Source organism: Vanessa tameamea, chromosome 19, assembly GCF_037043105.1.
Source record: "Vanessa tameamea isolate UH-Manoa-2023 chromosome 19, ilVanTame1 primary haplotype, whole genome shotgun sequence".
Lineage (NCBI taxonomy): Eukaryota > Metazoa > Arthropoda > Insecta > Lepidoptera > Nymphalidae > Vanessa > Vanessa tameamea.
The window spans coordinates 6,940,530-6,963,637 of NC_087327.1; the positions used below are offsets into that span (position 1 = coordinate 6,940,530).

General features: G+C 31.8%; 5 protein-coding genes across 5 annotated transcripts in view; 3 read left to right on the plus strand and 2 right to left on the minus strand.

The window, feature by feature from the left end:
* Window positions 1-23,108, plus strand: part of LOC113399485 (salivary glue protein Sgs-3) — a 271,041-nt gene that overhangs the window by 12,004 nt on the left and 235,929 nt on the right. The window lies entirely within an intron of this gene.
* LOC113399312 (rap guanine nucleotide exchange factor 2) lies at window positions 151-5,108 on the plus strand. Its single transcript, XM_026638404.2, has 2 exons — window positions 151-408; window positions 845-5,108. The coding sequence occupies exon 2, from the start codon at window positions 883-885 to the stop codon at window positions 4,408-4,410; it is 3,528 nt and encodes a 1,175-aa protein (XP_026494189.2). The 5' UTR covers window positions 151-408; window positions 845-882; the 3' UTR covers window positions 4,411-5,108.
* LOC113399317 (diphthine methyl ester synthase) lies at window positions 4,997-7,248 on the minus strand. The gene is made up of 5 exons (XM_026638416.2): window positions 7,027-7,248; window positions 6,559-6,741; window positions 5,940-6,111; window positions 5,600-5,734; window positions 4,997-5,329 (listed from the first exon to the last, which is right to left on the minus strand). The coding sequence occupies exons 1-5, from the start codon at window positions 7,159-7,161 to the stop codon at window positions 5,148-5,150; spliced, it is 807 nt and encodes a 268-aa protein (XP_026494201.1). The 5' UTR covers window positions 7,162-7,248; the 3' UTR covers window positions 4,997-5,147.
* LOC113399316 (polyglutamine-binding protein 1) lies at window positions 8,834-9,857 on the plus strand. The gene has a single exon (XM_064217910.1). The coding sequence runs from the start codon at window positions 8,939-8,941 to the stop codon at window positions 9,782-9,784; it is 846 nt and encodes a 281-aa protein (XP_064073980.1). The 5' UTR covers window positions 8,834-8,938; the 3' UTR covers window positions 9,785-9,857.
* On the minus strand, window positions 10,400-21,713 carry LOC113399315 (cystathionine beta-synthase-like). Its single transcript, XM_064217847.1, has 11 exons — window positions 21,542-21,713; window positions 21,346-21,450; window positions 21,158-21,264; window positions 20,876-21,046; window positions 20,567-20,748; window positions 19,629-19,868; window positions 15,076-15,208; window positions 13,835-14,012; window positions 12,706-12,846; window positions 10,998-11,188; window positions 10,400-10,921 (listed from the first exon to the last, which is right to left on the minus strand). Exons 2-11 carry the CDS (start codon window positions 21,405-21,407, stop codon window positions 10,824-10,826), a joined length of 1,503 nt encoding a protein of 500 aa, XP_064073917.1. The 5' UTR covers window positions 21,408-21,450; window positions 21,542-21,713; the 3' UTR covers window positions 10,400-10,823.

A 23,108-nucleotide genomic window follows, 5' to 3' on the forward strand; every position in this document is an offset into this window, starting at 1 on the left:
ACAAATGTCTTACCGCAGCTTAGTATTATTATTAAAATTATTCAAAATAAATAAATTATAAAATCATACAATGTAATTTATTAACAAAAGATATTTTTGTTTATTTCGCTACCATCTATTAAATTTATATTCTGTATTTTGAAATTAGTAGTATAATATTTATATTCTGTGTCTTGTGGGTACTTACGTTGAGAAAGTAGCTTTCTAAATTTTTTGGCGTCTTGCTTGCTTTCGAAATATTCAATATCCTTGTGTTTGTGGTATTTCAATAAATTATTATTGAAATTTTGTTTTCCCTGTGAAGTGAGACGAAACTTAAGTTTATTGGTTGCTGGAAGACTAATTAGAAAGCAACATGGAAGCCCTGACAGTTCCGCCATGAATGCAAAATAAATAGAAATTGTGGAGGTTCAATAAAAAACTATTTATACCCTTTAATTATCCATTAAGTATTTTCACCATACTTTAATTAAAGGTTTATTTAAATTATTTTATCATACGATAATAATGTTTTAAGTAATTCTAGTTTTAAAACATTCTATGATGCGCACGACGCACTGGCTGAAGTTATTAGCATTCAACAATATTTAAAATTTGATAATATCAGTGATTCATGTCTGAATTCAATACTGACTTATTTTATTAAGCTTTGTTTGCCAAACATTTATTGTTATGCTACTAATAATATCATTTCTCTACCTTATATATTTTGTTTTCTGTTGTAGAGACAACAAATGTTTCCTTATTTGACAAATTCATTAATAACATTCAAAAAGCGACTCTACTTGTATTTATTCTATTTTACATATTGTAGGAATTTATATTTTGGTCTAACTTGTTTCAGATACTAGAAGTCAATTAAGACGGGCTAGAAACTTCACAATGTTGAGAGGTGGGCGCGGTGGCCGTCACAGTCCAGAGCTGTACCCCCACACACTCAAGTGCTCTAATGCGAGTGACACTAGCTCTGCATACAGTGGCAGTGACACCATGACTTCGGTACACAGTTCTTTAGATATGGACATGGAAGTAGATCTATCCGGTCTCTTAGAGTCTATTGTAGATTCTGATGAGGAAGAAGATTTGGAGGAGAGCATGGACAGTTTGACTGTCCGAGATGCTGTTAGAGAATGTCTTGAAAAAGATCCAAGTGAAAGAACTGATGAGGATATAGAAATTCTTCTTGAATTTACACAGCATTTAAAAGCTTTTACTAACATGACCCTTACTGTTAGGAGGGCTCTCTGTGCTGTCATGGTTTTTGCAGTTGTAGAAAAAGCTGAGACTGTTGTGATGAATGATGGTGAAGAACATGATTCTTGGTCAGTTCTCATAAATGGTCAGGTTGGAATTGAGCATCAGAATGGAGAAATAGAATACCTTAATGTTGGCGACAGTTTTGGTATGGCAGAAGCTACATTAGAAAAATTATATCATAGAGGGGTAATGACAACTAGATGTGATGATTGTCAATTTGTTTGTGTCACTCAAACTGATTATTACCGCATCTTACATCAAGGCGAAGAAAATATAAGGCGTCATGAAAACGAATGTGGTGTTTTAGTCTTAGTTACTGAATATAGAGGAGCTGCAGGAGAATCAGGACACCAACAAGGACATGTCGTCATTAGAGGAACACCTGAGCATTTGATGTTACAGCTCATTGAAGACAATTCGCGTGATTCTACTTATGTTGAAGATTTTTTATTGACTCACAGAACTTTTATAGAAAGTCCTCTGGTTGTTGCCAAACAGTTGCTTGCCTGGTTTTCTGAACCTTCAGTCCGTGATAAGGTTACACGAGTGGTATTATTGTGGGTAAATAACCATTTCACAGATTTTGAAACAGATCCAAATATGATGGAATTTTTAGAGGAATTTGAGACTGTGTTGGAACGTGAGAAAATGGAAAGTCAACTTAATTTATTAAACATAGCTTGTTCTGCTAAGGCAAGAACAAGGAATGTTACATTATCACGCCCTTCACGAGATGAACCACTTAATTTTACCATTTTAGGAGGTTATGAGAGAAGATATGGGATTTTTGTTTTAAAAGTAGAAAAACATTCTAAGGCTGAAGATGTAGGATTAAAAAGAGGAGATCAAATTATAGAGGTCAACTGTCAATCTTTCCAACATGTCAGTCATGCGAAAGCAATGGAAATTATAACAGGATCAACACACTTAAGCATCACAGTAAAAAGTAATTTATTAGCCTTTAAGCATATGCTGTCAATGCCAGAGAACTCTCCTAGGCAGAGAGGTTGTGCCAATATGGTTCGTTGGCAAGCTGATCCTAGAGCAAGATTATCTACTGCAGAGCTACTCAGTGACGACCCTATTACACTTACACCAGTTTTCCAATCTCCTACCAAAAAACCTCAACCACTTAACATTAAGAAAGAAACACAAAAAGGCTTTATGACTTTAGGCCCTAAAAGAAGATTACAAAAAGCTTTAATGAAGATGAATATTCTACCAAAAAATACTATTACTGATGGTATACATAGTGATGATAGTATTCTTTCTAATTCAGAAACTTTAAACAAAGCTACTAGCACTTCATTCTATAATTCACATAGCAATCCTGACTTAATATCTATATGTTATGATGATTACCAGTCTTCAGATTATCCTGAACATGTACTCAAAGTATACAGAGGTGATCAGACATGTAAATATTTGCTGGTTCATAAAGAGACAACAGCTAGGGAGGTTGTAATGCTTACTTTACAAGAATTTGGTATCACTGATCCCAGTTCGAATTTTTCTCTTTGTGAAGTATCTGTTGCACAAGGAGGTATTATAAAACAGCATAGACTGCCAGATCAATTACAAAATCTTGCTGAACGTATTGGCCTCAGTTCCAGGTACTATTTGAAAACAAATGGAATAAGTGAAACATTAGTATTGGATGAAATGGCACCAGAACTTCTGAGAGAAAGTGTGGTACATTTTTTGCAGTTGAATGCTGTTGAAGTTGCTGTTCAATTAACTTTGCAAGATTTTTGTATATTTCGACAAATAGAGAGTACAGAGTATGTTGATGATCTCTTTGAATTGAAGAGCAGATATGGCACACCCATGCTATCACAATTTTCAGGACTTGTAAATAAAGAAATGTTTTGGGTTGTCACTGAAGTGGTCAATGAACAAAATCTTGTAAGAAGATCAAAAATCATAAAACAGTTTATTAAAGTAGCTCGACACTGCAAAGAATGCAAAAATTTTAATTCCATGTTTGCAATCATATCTGGCTTAGGACATGGTGCTGTATCCAGATTAAGAATGACTTGGGAAAAATTACCTACAAAATACAACAAGCTTTTCTTTGATTTACAAATGCTTATGGATCCTTCTCGAAATATGTCGAAATATCGGCAACTAGTAACAACTGAACAAGGTAGATCTCCAGTGATTCCATTTTACCCAGTTGTTAGAAAAGATTTAACGTTTATACACCTTGGTAATGATACAAAGGTTGAAGGTATGGTTAATTTTGAAAAATTGAGAATGATAGCTAAAGAAGTGAGAACACTGACAAACATGTGCAATGCTCCATATGATCTTCTTACACTATTGGAGTTGGGAAAACAGCCACCTTCAAATGCTATGGTAGCATTGAATCAACTCACGACAGGCGTTCAACAAGGTCAAGTTACTGTAAAAAGAAGGAAAAAGTCATCAAATGTCCCTAACCCTAAAAAAATGTTTGAAGAAGCACAAATGGTTCGTCGCGTCAAAGCGTATCTCAATAGAATGCATGTTGAAACAGATGAAGAACGTCTTCATGCTTTGTCATTAGAATGTGAAGGCGCTGGTCCGGCACCAACGGTACCACGTAGACGGCATCCTTCGCCATCTTTGTCAACAACCAGCAGTGCCTCATCAGCTAGTGAAAGTAAGAAAAGCTTTGCTGGAAATAAATTTGGAGCTGCTTCTCCCCAAGCTGTTCGAAAATTATTAGCTTTATCGGAGCCTGCTAAAACAAGGCCGCATCAACCTAGACCACCACCATCAGGTCCTTCGCCGTGTTCGCATCGACGTGATGGTACAGGCCCAGGTATATGTTGCTCGCGTGCAGCACATGAGAGATCACATTCTGATACACCAACACCACTGCCAGTCGATTTATCAGCAGAAAGTAGTAGCGTGACGTCTTTAGTAAACTTGCCATTAAGAAAAACTGGTTCAGCTACTTCAAGTGACAGTGGCCACGGGTCATGTACAACGGCCCATTGCGTGAGGCCGGTTCCCCCACCTAGAATGCCCTATACATTAGCCGCACAAGTGGCGCGCTTAGAGCGGCTAAGTCGTGCGCATTCACACGAAGGCGTCACTCGTTCTTATGATTATTACCACGATGCGCCAGATGACGAAGATGACGATCAGCAGGTTTCTGCTGTTTGAAATTTTAAATACTCTATCAATATCTATTTATATAGATTTGTAATCTCACTTGACGAATAGAAAGCACGAGTTACATACGTTTTTCTTATACTTTAATATTTAAATCATGTATGTACCCTTTACAATTAAGTTTAAAGACTGTATAATTTTAACATTTTATTAAAACCTGTCCTAGTGTTACATAGAGTAAATTTAATATGCTATAAGCCATGCCTCTTAATTATAATTATTAAAATTATTGTGACCCCACCATGTTCCAGTTATATTATCTAGATATTTTTAATGTATAGCATTGTAATGGTGATTTGTTTCATATGCGCCTTTGGTATTTTTACATTCCGTTGTTTGTATATTTTTATAATTTTCATTATTTATAATACGCAACTTAGACCAAATAATAATTAATGTACCTTTTAATATTTACGACTCAAGATTGATTTTGAAATATTTGTATGTGGTAGTATTTTTTGGTAGCTTTGAGGACCAATAATGAGTTTGAATGGTATTTCTTGTGGTAGCAATTTAAAATTTGTTTATATCTGGATTTTAATTAATAATTGTAAATGTAAATAATAAAACTATATAATTAAAATAATTCATATAATGTTTATTTAAAACTTATAAATATCTTATTCAACAGTTATGTTGTTGTCAGTAATTTTGGCATTCATAGCCAAATAAATATATGATTAAACATACATTTTCTTTTAATGTACACTAATCTGTACTTGCACAAGTTATCTATATTGAGCCAGATAGTCAAGCTCAAGCGGGTGCAAGTTCGGTGCTGGAATGACAAGGCTGTGTAAAGGTGGACCAAGTTCTACTTGTTGCATGTCTTCCAAAGTCGTTGCCATAATTTTCTGATCAAGTGATCCAACTCTCGATAAGCCAATTGCTAGACTATCTACTGCTATATCTGTAAAAAACAAAACATTTATTATTCAATAAAATGTTTAATAGTAATAAAAAAATAAAAGAAGTTTAATTCACAATTTTACTACATGAAGGTTGGTTTTTTATGTGAGAAGGCTATTTGACTAAATAAACATCAAATAAATTAATTTATTTAAAATAATTAATACAATATTATTGTATTGTAATTTGTCTCATTTCATTTTCTGGGACTTGTATGATAAATATTAGTTTGTCTGTACTATGGTGTTTAAACTATCATAGAAAAACTTACCAGTCTTTTCTGGAAGGTTATTTATTATTTGGACTATCTGTCTGGCTGCTTCTTTGACTGACATGAATTTGGGCTCCATATACTGGCGTATCTTTTTTGTTAATGATTCTTCTGTAGGTTCCTTTACCTTAATGTCTTAAATACAATAAAATCATTCATAAGTATTTGAGATGAGGTTGAAAGATCAATTTGTGATTTAAAAAAACATAGGTTTCACTTTCACATTTGGTGTATAATGAACCAAAGAATTTATATATAATTATCTATAAAAACATTGTATAATATATTGAATATAATTAATTCATGTATAGCTTTTATTAATTATTCATAACTGAAATACCTAAAAGGCACAGTGTGTGCAAATTTCTCTTGTAGTTTCCAAGTATTTTATCAAAAAAACTATCTGGTTTCCAACTGTCTGTCCAATATGGAATTGAAACTGTTTCACCAAAATTATAAAGTTGCAGTCCACAACAACTCACAGCATTCATGATAGATGCATTATGAACAATCTGAAATTAAAAGACAAAACAAATTAAAGATGAATATTAAAATAATTAAAAAAAGTGAGATAAGTGTTTTTTTAATATTTTATCAACACTCCTATAAAAAACCCGAAGCATTTGCATGATTTAGAAACTATAACAATTACTAAAAGGTAGTAAAATTTTTTAATAACTGAATCTCATGTCATTGTCAACAGAAGGCTATGTTAGAGTAGGTGTAGTAAGAATACTAGTATGCAGGAGCGCTCTATTAATAATCAGTACAGTGTAATTAGTGTGTAAACAAGACAAAGACCTCAATAGAGATCATTAAACAGAAAGCAATTATTTCAGGATATACTTAGAATAATTAAAATATATACTTTATGTCAGATAGCCCATTTATTGAGGAAGATTATAGATTATATGACATAACCATGTCTCACGATGGCAAGTTTTTAAATTGTATGATACCTGTGTTTCAACTTCAAATTCTTTAGCACGCAGAAGCATGTCTGTGTGTGTTGTGGCTCCTAAGGGATCACCAACTACTAAAAGAGCTATGTCTTTTTCTTTAGCTTCTTTCAAAATATCATCAATATTACTTTCACAGAGTTCCCGATCTGCTACAATCAAAGGTCTGCCATAAAACTTTTCCTGCAAGGAAAGAACTTTTTAATTCAGTTAAAGTTGTTCAGTTTTTGTGTGCTTGTTGTTGTTACAAATATGAGATGTATTTAAGCATTTTTTTTTTGTTAATATGGCTTTTATTGTCTTTCTGTAATTTGTGGTTGACTGGTAGGTAGATTTAATAACCTTAATTAATTTTATGTTGTATGGACAAATAGTAATATTTTACTATGTAATTAATGAGACTAAGTGATAATTATTGTCATTAAGCACTCAAGTGCACGGCACAATTAATAAAAAACTTTAACTCACCAAAATTTCCTTTCCTACAGTCAGTATAGAAGTATAACCCTCTAATAAAACTTTATCACATTTTTGTATAATTTCCAAACCTTTTACAGTTATGTCTTTTGCGTCACCAAGACCTAACCCAATTAAGTAAAACATTTTGTGGAATTAAATATAATAACAATTTTTTATTTAGTTTTTCACAATTCACATGTGTCAATGTGTTTACACAGTTACACACCTACATAGTTCATATTAAGATGACACTTGACATTGACGTAACTGATAACATAAAAATATTGACAAACACATTGCCATAAAAACATGTTTACACAGATGCGACAATAATTTTAGTCAAGTCTTCTTTGCTTTGCATCGCCAATTGTTAGTAACTAACCATTAATATGAATAAATATTTAATGTATTTTCTATTCGTTACATTAATTCCGAAATAATTTTTATTCTTAAAAACTAGTTATGGAACTACATTCATTTTTTTTTTATTTATGTACATTTCATATAGCATTTCAGGACTTTGTTCACAAATTTTAAAATCTAAATCAGACAAAATCACAAATGTTACTGAGGCGATAGAGACGTGGGAGGTAAAGTGCCCTAATGATGATATCCCTAAGGAAGTTACAAAACAAAAAGTTTGGGATTCGCCATTGGTCCACGTTACACTACACAGCTTGACACAAAATTTAACAAGTGCCCAAAACTGTGTCAGGCTACTAACATTATCAACTAAAGAATCAAGTCACAGGTTGAATTCATTACCCTTTAAAAATCTTGGGATACTTTTAGATAATGAATGTTTCCACATATCAATTGGTCTCCGACTGGGAACACCGCTGTGCTCTGAGCACAGATGCCCGTGTGGAAAGAAGGTGGACTCTTTCAGTTTACATGGTCTCTCTTACCCAAGGAGTTCAGGTAGGCTTTACCGCCACGGTTCTCTTAATGATACAATAAAAAGGGCTCTTGCCACCATCGACGTTTCTGCTCTTACAGAGCCTCGTGGAATTAGTCGTGATGATGGTAAGAGACCTAATGGATTAATATTGGTTCCCTGGGAACGAGGACGGGCCCTTGTGTGGGACGCGTGTTGACACGTTGGCCCCGTGTCATATCCGAGAAACAATGTTAAGAGCCGCTGCGAAAAAAGCTGAAGCAAAAAAAAGATCTAAATATTCGTGTCTTATGTCAAATTACTTTTTTGTCCCATTTGCTGTCGTAACACTTGGCCCTTGGAGTAATGGTGCATAAAGCTTTATCAAAAGTATAACACCTCGCCTTATTGCCTCCACTGGTGACAGGAAGGCTGGTTCGTTTTTAGCCCAGAGGATCGGAATTGCGATTCAACGGGGAAATGCTGTTAGCATTCTTGCCACCATTCCCCGCGGTCAAGATTTATACAGTAACTATTTTAAATTCATATTTGTATATATATTTAAGCACTTAATGTTATCAATTAAAATTTTATCACAAAATGAGCAAAACGTTTTAATCTTCACCAGATTGCAGCTGTAGATTTTAGATTATTAGAATATTTATTAATAAATTAAAGATTTACAGGTATTAAAAAGTTTACAATCTAATATTCCTTATATATGACAATAACCTTTTTGTTAAAACTTATTGTAATTGCACTAAAACGAAAGCTATTAATATAAAAAAAATATCGATAGCAATAATTGAACAAGGTATAACACTAGTAACCATAGTGGTAGCTGGTTAAGTACTCTGTGACCTGTGTAGCTGTAGTCTGTGTATGTCATTGCCAAACTGTAATGTCAATAAAGTCATTGTAAATACCTTAAAAATCGAAACGTAATATCTAGTATCTACATATTTAATATTTTTACTGATTTCGAAATAAAGTGCGAATATAATATACATAAGCTTACATACAAATACAAGGTATTAAATAAACATGCCGTTACCTCCTGCACTCGCTGCGCGTCTAGCTAAACGAGGCTTAATAAGACCAAACACAAACAAGGATGTGTTAAGTGAGTCTCCTCAGACACAAGTAAATGAAGAAATTATTGCAGAAGATTACGATAATAAACCTGATGAAGTAAGCTCCAAGGAACATTTTTGGGAAGGAATCGAAGGTGTAAATGTCGATCCCATTAGAGGCCACAAGGGATGCCCTAACAAAAGTAATATTTATCATGAATGTTCCAAATTTTGTGTTAAAACGTGGAAACAAGGGAAATTTACACCGAGTGAAAAGTATTTGGAATTAAAGAAAAAAGTATTAGAAATTTGGCCGTTGCCACCCGGTTGGGAAGAAGTATATGACGAAGGAACTGGTCATTGTTATTTCTGGAATGTTCACAACAACATTGTTTCCTGGTTACCGCCGACACATCCTCGAGCTGTGCCAAGTGAATGTGCTGCACATTTACGTGAAGAACGATTATTGAGAGAAGGGGATGAGAGTGATGATAGCAGTGAGGCGTCTGATCAGGAGGTACCGCAACAACATTACAAAGAGAAAAGACAAGAGCGTAAAGAGCGAGACAGAGAAATGGTACATCATAGAGATAAAAGGAGACATAGAGTCCGAGACAATGATTTGGACCCAATGGACCCTGCTTCATACTCTGATATTCCTAGGGGTAACTGGACGGCAGGTTTAGACGCTCATGCTAAAACTGGAGTTGATTCAACTGCTTCAGGATCATTGTATCAGATGAGGCCTTATCCAGCACCAGGAGCAATTCTTGCTGCTAATGCTAAACAAATTTCACCACCTCCTTCTCCACATTAAATAAACTTCCTTAATGTGCAACTATATAAGTAATTTAATTATATTTGTTTTTTAAATAAAGGATTTATAAGTCTCTAATTTTTTATTTCTAAGTTTCTTACTTTTTATACACTTATAACAAGTAAAGATAAACAGCAAAAAAGGATTTTTTAAAATAATGATAAAACAAATTAAAATGAATGATGTACTTTATACTTTTTACTTTTATTGTACTAATTGATTTACCATCTAAGCCTAATTAAATAAATAGCTGAAGATAATGTAAATATGGAAACTGGCATGGCATTTTATTTGATGAATTAAAAATTTTTTTGGAAATTTATCACCTAAGAGTTAGAATGAAGATTCGTCTGGAAATTCATCATTTTTAAAAGTTAGAAATATGGATATGACTTTATTTAGGCTTCTGTTAATAAGGAAAAGAGAGATTAATATGTTTTGGAAAATACATAACCCAAGAGTATTAAATTGGATATGAAAGTTTGTGTTAAAGTTAAGACATTTTGTAAATGAAGAAAAGTAAAACAGTACTTGGTCTCACATAATTGTGTTATGTATTTAACTATAAAAGTTTGATTAATACATGGTCATAGTAGGAAGAATAATGTAGACAAATTAAATCACTAATTTTATTTATTAATACAAAACATATATAAGTGTATAACAACAATTAATTTAATTATTTTGTAAAATTATTTAATGATCAAAATTTACAAAACTATTTAGTGCACTATGGAATAAGTAGGATATTAAATGCTTTAATAAAATGTAAATATTTTCGTCATTGAATATTAAGTACAGTCGGCAGTCATATAAAGCTACTTGCATTCCATTTTTTGTTATAAAGTATATATATTATTTGTCTTATTGAGATGTATATTTGAGCCTTAGAGAATACAAACATGTATTTCTTTTACTCTATATATCTACATTGAGTCCAATAAAATAAATGCTAACATAATTTTTGTGAATATATTTGATTAAATAATATTGGCTTGTATAATATATCACTTTTTCTGCAAATTTATTAAGGAAGACTTCAGTTCCCATTCAATTGATTGCTTTTATTGGTGATATATGTCAATAGATCATCAGATGTTATAACACCAATTGGTTTCTGGATATTGCTTGATGCGTCTAAAAAAAAACAGCAGAATGTTATAACATATTATTGATTTTCCACTAGTAGGAAATACATTGGAATAAACATTACCTGTTTTGACAACAACCACATAGGGAGTAATATCGAGCATTCTGGACACAGCAGCTAGAGTGGAATCATTTGAGACATCGATTTGATAGATTTTTTTCACAGTGAATTTTTCGAGGTCTTCGACAACACTGCCCGCTAAGTTCGCCAACCTTCTCCTTGCATTATCTGCTGTAAATATTCCTATTAACGATCTGGAAAAAAAAACAATAAATTAATAATTATTGATAACTTTTAATGTGAATAGTCTTTAGTGAATAGTACATGGGATATGAAAAATAAATAGTATATTATTTAAAATAAGGGCAATTTCGTTAAAGATCGCTCTAATAGGTACATGAACTAACATTTTTTCGATGTAATATTTCAAATATTATAATATACGGAATTTTTGATTGTTTTTACATAGTATTGATGTTCATAATTAATGTTACATTGCCTTAAGGAATTGTATTTATTTTTCTGTTACTTGATCCAGAAGTACAACGACTACGTATATGAATAGGATTAATAACACGAGCAAGAACAACATTAGACCATTTTATAAAAAAAATTTAGTCGTTATCTAAAATGGTAGAAACTTGTTATTTAAAATAAGGGCGCATTAAATATTAAAACAGCTATCTTGAGGTTTGTGTTTGTAACTTTTTACATATTTATTATTTTTTATTTCAATGACATTAATGTCATATGTCGCTTTATGGTCAAGAATTTGAAATTCGTTCGAAAATATTTGTCGGAAATTTATTTTATTTTTTAAATTAGCTATAGCTTTACACATGAAAATATTATTGCTCGCGCGCTATATGAAAGGGACGGAACTTTGTCGAAGTATATGGAAAATTACTGTTCTCGAGCGAAAGAGCGTTAGCATAGAAATTCTTACATACACTATACTCTGGCAAAGCCAAAAGGGTGAAAGGATTTTAGCAAATGAAATCAATGCTATAACTATTTATGTAGGTGCTTGTATGTATGTATGTATGTTCGACTGCAGGAATAATGTCGGGTGATTGACTATTGAAAGTTTTACCTCTCTTTCTTCATACTTCTATTCAAATCGAATTATTGTCTTGACTAAAAAGAATTGTATAATGATAAATCTCTAAAACAATGCAGTAGCAAATCACAAGCAGAAGTCCACACTAACAAAATACAAGTCTAGAATTCAACGTCACGCGAGATTGCCGACGTTACCGCTACCGGCCGTACCGCACGTACTTCAATTCCGAAAGGTCGGATCTCATATTCATCGCGCGCGGATTATATGACGTATAAATATTCTATATCCGATAAGCGTGCGACTTTGTCGAAGTGCATATTTAATACACAGCGGTTTATATGTGAAGCGATAGAAAATAAAACCAGATAATTATTTATTCATCTGGTTTTAAATAAAACAAAAATTAAACTTATTTAAAAGAAATAGTATTTTAAAATAATAAGTAATATTTTAATTGATTAATTTTCGAAAATTATCAGTTTGTTTTTCTGACTCTCCACACAACTGCTGCAGAGTAAACATGAATTAAATTTAAAAAGGTACTCAAAGCAGTAAAAACGGAGATTAAAAAATATATACTGAGATACCAAAAGATGTATATCTTTAATGTAGTATAATTTGATTACATTACTAAATTGATCAAATTGTAAAAAAACTAAATAAAAATAAAACTTTAACAACATCGAAAGACGTAATTATGAAACATACCCTTTATCATCTACAATGTTGACGACCGGTGCCTTACTCTCCCGCAATGCAGCGATAGCTTCACTGATTGAGCTGTTTTGTGATACAGATGCGGTTGCTTGAATAAGATCTTCATTCTCAGCAATAACTTTGTTCCACCACCTGCAATTTGTATTTAGTTATATTTAAAAGTAATAACATTTATTGAATTTTATAAGTATATCTAAATTATAAATAAGTAGCTCCCACCATCCCATATGACAATAAGATTAATTTCATCACATAGATAATATTTATGTACATACTTATAGCAAGAGTGTATTGGGCCTAGCTCTCAAGTGTATCCTAAAAATATTTTTTCTTTCATTTTTTCTTTGTTTTGTTATTACATCGACATAAATATTATTAAACGAAAACATTTCCAAGAATTGTGGGATTATGTTATTCGTGAAGTCTGACGTCTATTTATTAATTTCGTCGATAAAATAAATTTGCGCGGTTATGTTGTTATAATTCGCTAACTTATCTCGCTATGTCAAAAGTTAAATACATTACTATATAAAGAGGTTGGCGTTTAGATTAAGAAATAAATTAAATATTTACATATAATATTTACATATCTATATTTTAATTTCGGAGGTTAATGATATATTAACAAAGTATTATTATAAAGATGTAGTTGATGTTCATATACCTGGTTTAGTGACTAGCTTATATGGTATTAGAGCTACGGTTCATGAGGGTTCGAATAAGGAGGGGATATTAAGTCTATAAAAAAAAACCCCAGTTGGAGCACATTACGTACGTTGGCGATATTGTTTATATCCATTACACTGATTGCTATGCCATCGGTGGCAAGGCGTAATAGATTTTTGAATACATATATGCATAAATACACGTCAATAACTCCTACGTAATTTGCTATTCATTGAGATTGGATACCGTCACCGGGTTGAGAAATATTATTGGAATTGTTGTAAACAAATTATGCATTTTTTATATATATTTTTTCTTATCTTACTTAACATACATGTCTGTAATCATACAGCCTAGTTTATTGGTCTGTGTCGTTTCTAATCCCGCTCATATTCCGCCAATGGTAGTATTTACAAAAAAAAAAAAAACCACTTAAAAATTAATTTTAACTTACCACAATTTGTCATTAGTCGGGTAAGGTTTGAAGTTTCTCGTTTCCATCCATTGGTCTGAGATGAACTTCGTCATGTAATTACGAATGTTGTCCGGTAATAGTACTACGCATTTCTGTCCTGCCTTTAAATTCTTCGCGACTTGGACCGCCGCCCACATCACGGCACCACTACTACCACCTATAGAGTTAAAAGTAGATATTGTTATCGAGCACTAAGTGTTGAACACACCAACGATACCAAGCAATGAAAAGTAACAGTTTATAAATTGACAGATTTTCGCAATCGAATCGAAATATAATCGCTGCCGTTCAGCCGTTTTCTTATTCTACAAACGCAATGATCCATTTGCGGTTCGGTCAAAGTTATATAGTATTGTATAGTTGATATAAATAAGTAAAATTGGTCCTCGGTTAAGATCAAACCTAATTTTTGTGAGGAACAATCGAATGTTGGATCGGAATCGTATCATTATATATGTTATAATAAGTCTTCGACAACGACATTTATTGAGTTAAAGATCATTGTTAAGTTATTGTTACGAACGGGGGTCCTTTTGGTTGGGGTCTCTTTAGCTAGTATAACTCTTTTTAGAAAAATATTTAAAAAAATAATTGAATTCTAATTTGAATTACGCATTCCATCGTTCCATCGAATGTTATATATGTTATATTTTCTGTTTCTCATCACTAGCCCGTCTGTCAAAAAGATCAAGCTAACTTGAACAGGGTATAAGCATTTTGATTATTAGTATTTTTCTAATATTAGTTACAATAGGACGTAAATGAAACCAACGACAGAATATATTGTTTTTTCCCTTTTGTAATCGTAAACAACATTTGCAGTACCAGTAGGTAAAACAACTGGTATATAAATGACTACTATCAATGATTCATGATTTTCAATGACATATTTTTTCAATCATTTACTGATTATTGCGCGATAGGAAAACGTATTTTAATGTTTTTATTGTTTAGTGGTCACAGTGCATATTATAATATGTTACTTTACTTGATGATAGTATTTGTAGGTTAAAATTTGTAATTAAATGTAAAACCAGTTTTCATCGAATCGTGCCTGATTAGGCAGTAGTACAAAAATGTAATTAATATATTTTTTATTTATAAATAAATTGTATAATTGTCGCGTTAAAATGAAAGACAATAAAATGTTTTTTTAGCAAATAATAAATAAATATAATATTTTAAATTACAATAAGCGACTTAAAATAGATATAACATACCACAGAGTAATCCTTCTTCTTTAATGAGTCTTCGTGCCATTTGTAGTGACGTGCCGTCTTCCGTCTTTACCCATTTGTCTATTACTTTCCTGTCTAAGGAACGCGGCAAAAAGTCGTAGCCAATTCCCTCCACCTGAAGCAGACACGTTCCATTATTTTACAAATATTATATTGATAATGATAATGTTGGGCAGTCTGTCTCCTCATAAGAAGAAGGCTTTATTCGAAGAAACTTATTCTGCCCTGCTGTCTCACAGGTGGTTGGTATTTGGTTCGTGGTTGATTGGTATTCGATATATATTTGGCATAATTTAATTCTTAACATGCTGATTTCCTTACGATATTATCTTTAACCGCTCGGTACAATATGAAGTATTAAATATAATAAGAACGTGCATCGAAACACTTCACCTATACTAATATTATATATATGCTGAAGTAACTCTCCCTGTTACGCTTACACGGCTAAACCACTGAGCCGAATTTGATGAAATCTGTCATAAAGCAAACGTGCTTTCCAAACCCAAAGGAAGGACACACTGCTTTTAAAACCTAAAGCATGGGATTCCTTTTTTTTTTTCTTTACGATGATTTTGCATTTTTTCTTTACAAGCAAAACGAGATTTGTTGAAACACATCCAAGCATACTTAGATATACTTAAAATACACGTATTTTATCCACTAGACTATTTCAGCTACGTAATATTACAATTACGTAATTAATATTATATATAAAAAATCTAATTTTGTTAATTAATATTCTTATATTGTTTATGTAAACAATAGATATATTTTGTTAATTGGGATGATAAACTTTATGCAAAATATATTTTATGTTTTGTTAATGACTCGATAAAGCAATGTTGTTTTGGTAACTTATAAACTCTTTGCTGTAATAGTTTTACATTATTGGTACGGTTTGATATCAAAATACACTTGTGTAAGAAAAACGAGTTATGCAATAAAAAGCGAGATTATGGGAGCGTGTACAATATAGTTTATCTTAAGTTTATCAAAGTGTATTTAATTCAAATACAAAAGCATAGTTACGGGTAACCTTAGGAGGACCTATTGACTGTACGTAGCCTCATCATTATAAACTGGGCATAGTAACAATAATGTCAAAATAACTCAACGTTGACATAACAGCATTAATTTTATTTTTAAAATAAACAATTAGGCAGTGTATTTGGTACTTGAGACATTTTCAATTTTTTTTTATTTCCTGAGTCCGGGACCTTGGACCAACTTTACGACGGCGAGTATAAGATTAGTTTCTTTGTATAGTTAATTTGTACAGGTTATAGATATATTTGCCCATGAAGTTGAAATTCCAGACTTATAATAGTATATTTACGATTGTACATATTTTTTTAAATTATTTATTTCACGTATGATGCATTGCTATGCTATGTCGTAGTAATAATAGACTGTACATTTCAAGGTGTTCTTCAATAATTATAAAATAATGATTTAATATGCTATATAAGTAATTTATATTCTATTGGCTTGTGAGTATACAACCATTCTCTCACGAAGGCGCGCCCTTCCACGTTAAATTATTATCGGCGTGCTTTAGTGTGTGAGACCACTAAGAGTAAAAACAGCAAAAACATACATTTCAATTATATTTGTTTAGTTTATTTTATTTAAAAAATCAATGTCCGACCGAAAGTTCGGTTTCGGTTGAGTTTCGGCAAAAAATGAGTTTCGGTTTCGGCGGTAAACTTGCCGAAACTGTGACCGAAACCGAAACTGCGTTCGGGAGTTGCCGCGCTGTGCTAGCTCATGATCGGAGCGGTAATTGTCTAATCATGTCGTGACTTGCTTGTGTTCGCAATGTGCTGTGTTTGTTGTAAGCTGGGACTGGGATATTATAAAGAATCTTACTGAGGTACTAAAGTTTTTTTTATGAAGCTACACTTGATCTGTCATATGATAACGCATGCATTTCCCTTGCAATTCCTTTGATATCACTATTAAATAGGAAGCTGCAAACTAGAGACGAAAATGAAAGCGAAATAATGAAAAACATGAAAACACGGTTGCATGAATCAATGAATTGACGATTTGCATACGTCAAAGGACATCCTGTTCTAATAACCGCAACATTACTGGATCCAAGATTTAGAAGCACATATCTGAATTCTGATGAAGTTGACATTGCCACCTTAGAAATAGAAAACTATTTGAGGATTTACACGGACGATGTTAGTTATACAATAAGTGAAAACTGACATTCTGAAAAATCACAGCCATCTTGTTCACCTAGAATATCGTCTCCCGAAAAGGCGGAAGGGCTTTGGGACGCCCATGATAAATCTACTTGTAATTTAATAACCTTTGGTTTGGAGAACGGTGATTGTTTATCCCAAATTAAGACAACCATTCAAGCATACTTGTCATAACCAAAAAAAAAATTAAAACTTAAAACAGACTGATTATCATTATGTTTAGATCTCTATTTTCCCTCTAAACATGACTCCTGTAAGAAAGTTTCGGTTTCGGTTTCGGCCGAAACTGAGACACTAAAAAAATATTATTTAAAATTTAACTTGAAATGGGGGAAATTAGTGGTATTTGTAGTACTATAAGACCCTTAGGTCCCTTCTCTAATTCACATTGACCCCTTATAGTATAATAATATACCTTTCAACAACCCTAACTAGATCAATAACTAATTAAAATACAGTGTTGATAAGTAAAGAGCAACTGTCGTAGTAGATGGTGGTGACCAGTGATGTATTCATACTTGTCTGATGACATCCTTAATGTTTGTGTATACCAGTGATTCCCAAAGTGGTCTAGGTGGACTCCCAGGGGTCCACGGGTGACTTGCGGGGGCGTCTACGTAGGCGTGAATAAAAAATGGGGGTCCATAAGATGTTAAAGGGGGGTCCACGAAAATGTATCTGCTTTTGATAGTAAAGAGCAAAAATGTAAGCAGTTTTTATAAGGGCCTACCTACATTGTTTTAAGTACCTAACTAAGCAGATAATATTTTAATAAGGCAAGCGACTGTTACTTGCCCAAACTTGCGTATTCGATATTAGGTACAATTTCGTGTACAGACTTGCAAAGCGCTATCCGCCCGACAATGTTTAATGCTTGTTCAGACATGAACTTGATCACCACTATAAATACTTGATGCCAAAGGTACCTACCTTGTTTTTTTTTTTCGTCATCAGTTTCAGATAATCACTAACAAATTCATAGATTTTAATTGCTGAAATACTCGTAGGGTTACTAGGGATTAGGGTTACTTAGAATTAAAAGCACCAATATTAAACAAATTTAAATTTAGTTCATATTTTAGTGTTTCTCTCAAACTGTGGTTACGGACACATGCCAATAGGTGGTCCACGAGAAAAATAAGTTTGGGAACTACTGGTATATACGTTTAATATTACGATATTTTACTTGACGAAATCGAAACCCAATATTATATATTTAAATTTATCACCAGCCAAGACTATCCGATGCAGAAATGACGATTTTTATAAGTTTCGGTAAATATTACTTATTTTGTAAACGTAATGAATGTCGTTAGTAGTTCATGTTAAGCAATTAGCATTCATTCGCTGTATGATAATTTTTTTTTTGCATTATAATTCCGACAAGACGTCATATCTTACATAAGTATTTATCGTAATTATCATGACTCAAGTGATAATTAATTCAATTGGGCTGTATATGTAAGATCCTTGGATTATTAATTATCGATCGAAGGTTTGAATTTATTTTTTTTATATTATATTTGCTATTAATAATAAAGAAAGTCAGAACAATTAACTAATAGTTTTTTTTTGCCCTATTGCTGAATCGATTATATTTAAGAATAGATATTTCTTGCAGATATAGGTAAAAGCGTCAGAGATGCACAAATGGTGAAGACATTAATAATAAAGTTTACATTTATGAGCTGAATGAACCGTAATTTTTTTTACATAACGTGTCGCTTTAATTAACCGTGATAAAAACACAGCAATAAAAAAAAATGACTGATGCACTAGTTTAGAATGTCATTGAACAGATTGGAAAAAAATACCTATATAAAATATTTTTGTGTAATAGCAAATAATCCTTTTAAATGATAAAATTTAAGTAGGAATACAGATAAGAAAATAATCATGAACTACGTAAAAAAATATCTACACACTTAGTATTTTAGGGATTTAAAGCAATTTATTGATTTATATGATACTAGTTGTCGGCCGTGGCTTCACACACGTTTTAGGGGTTGGGCATCAGGTATAAAGTAATGGTGAAAAGTAAGAAATGTCTTTCGTTGGAGTTCAAGTCGCTTCTTAGCAAATTTCATCAAATTTGGTTCAGTGGTTTGGCGAACGGTCAAAGAAAGATAGACAGAGTTACTTTCGGATTTATAATATCAGTATAAATTAGCCAAACTTTTTTATACTTAATTTATTATGAAAAATTGTTGAACAGCAAAATGCCTAATATATAAACATAAATGAGTGAAATTATTATGGCTAAATTTTTAAAACAATAATATGTTAATTTTTAATAGTAAAAATAATATCAAATCCTACCTCATACATTTGAACATCAGATTTGTTAAGTTCTTCAGGCTCAGCAAGTATTGATCCGTGAGGGTCTACACCCACTACAACACATTTGGGACATCTCTCTTTAATTTTATGCCCAATGCCAGAAACTGTACCACATGTTCCCGCACCAATGACTACCATGTCTACATTGTCATCCAACGACCAGAGGATCTCTTCAGCAGTTCCATCATAATGTGCAAGTGGGTTGCATGGGTTGTTGTACTGTATAAAAAATAAATATGTACTGAATATTAAACTATAACTCTGAGTCATTTTATATAAGACACTATATTAAGAGTACATCCCCTTCATACTGTTAATAGAGGTTTATATTGGTTAAAATATAGGAACCATGAGTTATCCTTAATGATGATGATTAATCACTATTTCTGTATATGTGAAATTATAGGTAAATTGTTTCCAATATAAGTCTTGAAATTGTATCTTTTATACAGATGCATCTAGAAATGTTAACATGTCAATATAGACTAATTTATTTGTAGTGATATGATAATAAATGCACAAGGTTAGGGAAATTAACATATATAGATGCAGGATTAGAACAAACCTATAAATAGGATAAAATAAACCATAGAAAACTCAACACACAATAATCATACTGTTGTAATCAAATGATAAACTCGTTTACAAAACTTAGCTGTTCCCTAGGGCTATAACATTGTATTTTTTTACATACAATGTATTGTAATTTTATACATACATAATATTGTAATATTGTACTTATGATTCAACACATTTATAAAGAAATTGCAGTACTCTGCATTCAATTTGTATTACACATTAAATCATTGTGTTGATAAATTTTATGTTATAACTTTAGATGCACTGAAGTGATTTTGACGAGGTTATGACTGAGTTTATTAACTATAATGGTAGGTTTTAAAATGTTTTGTTTTTACCTGATCCAAGAGTACAGCATTAGGAATTTCTTTTGATAAACGCTTGGCAACACTTATATTACTGTCTGGCGAATCTGATGCAGCCTCTGTGGGTGTTCTGATGATTTCTGCACCCAGTGCTTTCAAAGTATTAACTTTTTCATCTGACATCTTTTCTGGTAGTACAATGATGCATCTGTAGCCTAGCATGAAGTGAATATATTTTATTATTTTTTTAGAATTAATACAATTATTTTACAAAATATATATATATATATATATATATTTGTTGTAAGTGTAACACTTATTTTAAAGACTCAAAAATGTTACCTTTCACAGCAGAAGCAAGGGCTAAACCTATTCCAGTGTTTCCTGATGTTGGTTCTATAATCACAGATTTACCAGGTATGAGTATTCCTCTCTGTTCAGCATCCAAAACCATCCTATATGCAATGCGGTCTTTCACTGACCCACCAGGGTTCAAATATTCACATTTTGCATCTGAAATGCATTTAAATTAAAACAACATATAGTTTAAGAATTGTTACATCAGAACCATTTCATTTCAAATTAACATCGTAATTAATTCAAAAGGAAGGAATAACCACTTACACATTTCACATTGGATACCTTCTTCCTTAGGTATTTTCGATAACTTAACCAATGGAGTGTTACCAATGACATTTAATACATTATCCTGTATCTTTAGATTTCTGTCCCTAAAATTTGAAATAAATAAAATTTATGCAACTTAGTTATGTTTTTAATACAGTTATTAGAAAATAGTATAATATACTTACAAAGCTCTAACAATGTGAGGAAATTCCTTGAGGTTAAAAAACTTTGATGTACCGTTTTCCATTTTCACGTGCTTTACGAGTTAACTTCTATTTATAATATAGAAACTGAAACATGATTTGTAATTATTTTAATTTATTTATCCTAGAAAAAAAATCTTAAATAAAGTTCGTTTATTTTAACAAGGCTAAAATTTACCTTTTAATAAATTATTTTTAGTTAAGTATAACACGAGACACAAAACTATTGGCTTACAGTGGCTTACACGTCAATCTACACGAGTTTAATAAATTGCACTGAACTGAACTGAGCCACTGAACTTTGTTGAAGTGATGTTAGACTGTTTAGAGATTGTGTTTAGCCGCTACTATTATAACCTTACTATGAAGTCTTATCGTTAATCGAATACAGACTTTTAATAACTTCTAGCACAGTGTAACGCAGACAAAATTAAGTAATAAAAACAAAATACATACCTACATATTATGACAATATATTTTGCGCAAAAAAATTGGTATTTTTATTTGAGGCTGTATAGGTATGACAGGAAACGTCAAATTAATATCTATCGTTTAATATAAATGTATCTAATGTACGGACAGACATTCTATTGTTTATAATAATTATGGTATATTGTTTATTTTTGTAACCAAATGTACAATTATCATATTCCGGATTTTTATTCTAAATTGTCGACTTTATTCTATTGTATATAGGTGAATGAGGAGCTCTATAGACATTTGAAGCTTTTTTATGTAATAATAAATACTAAATGACCTGACAGACTGTTCCTCTCTCAGCTATGAATTATCATCGTATTATTCTTTAAGTCCTTATTAAAAAGTCGCTGTAATTTGCTAATACAATATAAACGCTATATATATTTCGAAAATTTTCAATTTTCTGCGCATATTTCTATATTTTATTTCCGTAAGAACTTTTTACAAAATGTACAAATTATATAGATAGCATGGCAGATTGCCTGGTGATGAGTGAGTGGTATATTTCTATTCATATTCAATTGTGTAATTAAAATAATTGACAAAAAAAAGACAGGCTGAGTTTCTTTTGCCGGTTCTTCTCAGGTTAGGGTATTTTCTTTTCCGAATTGGTGGTAGTGTTTCATTTGACTATCAATAAGTAACTATAATGCCTCTATATTTAATAAAGGAATTTGAGTTTGAGTTTGAGTATAACTAAATATTAATATTTTAATTATATGTTCGTATCTTTGTATATTATTTGTAATCAACAAATCATAAACAAGACATTATTTGTATAATTTATACGGAAGGTGCTGCATGTGTATATACAGTAGGTATTAATTAGCGCATTTTAAACAGTTAAGTGCTCTCCTTGAGAATTCACAGCATGTCTCACTATACAGTATAGTATAATATTAATTAATTGCTAGAATATATTTTATTTAAATGTGTTGTGGTTAGTGCTAAGCATAGTATCAAGATAGAATTTAACAAATGTATGTTTTCTCGCAATGTTTTCTATACCATCAAGTATAAGGTGAATTGTTATAAATATAAATTATATTATTTATTTTTTATAGAAAATTTAGCGGTTCTTTCAGATCGCAGTACCAAATCCAGGCAGGATTTGCATTCTTCGGTTAGTAACCACTGGATCCATAACGGCTCAATTTTTTTGTATTGTTTTTAGTTATCTACCTATATTATAATAATCGTTCTTAACGTTTTGATTTTCGTTCAATGTTATATGTTGTTATAAAAACCCTTAAATAAGTTACAAA

Bases quoted from the DNA above. Each gene is read 5' to 3' on its own strand.
- LOC113399317 (XM_026638416.2), bottom strand. From the start codon at position 7,161: ATGTTTTACTTAATTGGGTTAGGTCTTGGTGACGCAAAAGACATAACT. The intron at 6,742-7,026 runs GTGAGTTAAAGT...CTTTCCTTGCAG, and splicing joins CTGTAGGAAAGGAAATTTTG to GAAAAGTTTTATGGCAGACC. The intron at 5,330-5,599 runs GTAAGTTTTTCT...TGTTTTTTACAG, and splicing joins TAACCTTCCAGAAAAGACTG to ATATAGCAGTAGATAGTCTA.
- LOC113399312 (XM_026638404.2), top strand. From the start codon at position 883: ATGTTGAGAGGTGGGCGCGGTGGCCGTCACAGTCCAGAGCTGTACCCC.
- LOC113399316 (XM_064217910.1), top strand. From the start codon at position 8,939: ATGCCGTTACCTCCTGCACTCGCTGCGCGTCTAGCTAAACGAGGCTTA.
- LOC113399315 (XM_064217847.1), bottom strand. From the start codon at position 21,407: ATGGAAAACGGTACATCAAAGTTTTTTAACCTCAAGGAATTTCCTCAC. The intron at 19,869-20,566 runs GTAAAAACAAAA...TTTTTTATACAG, and splicing joins ATGCTGTACTCTTGGATCAG to TACAACAACCCATGCAACCC. The intron at 15,209-19,628 runs GTAGGATTTGAT...TGTCTGCTTCAG, and splicing joins CTGATGTTCAAATGTATGAG to GTGGAGGGAATTGGCTACGA.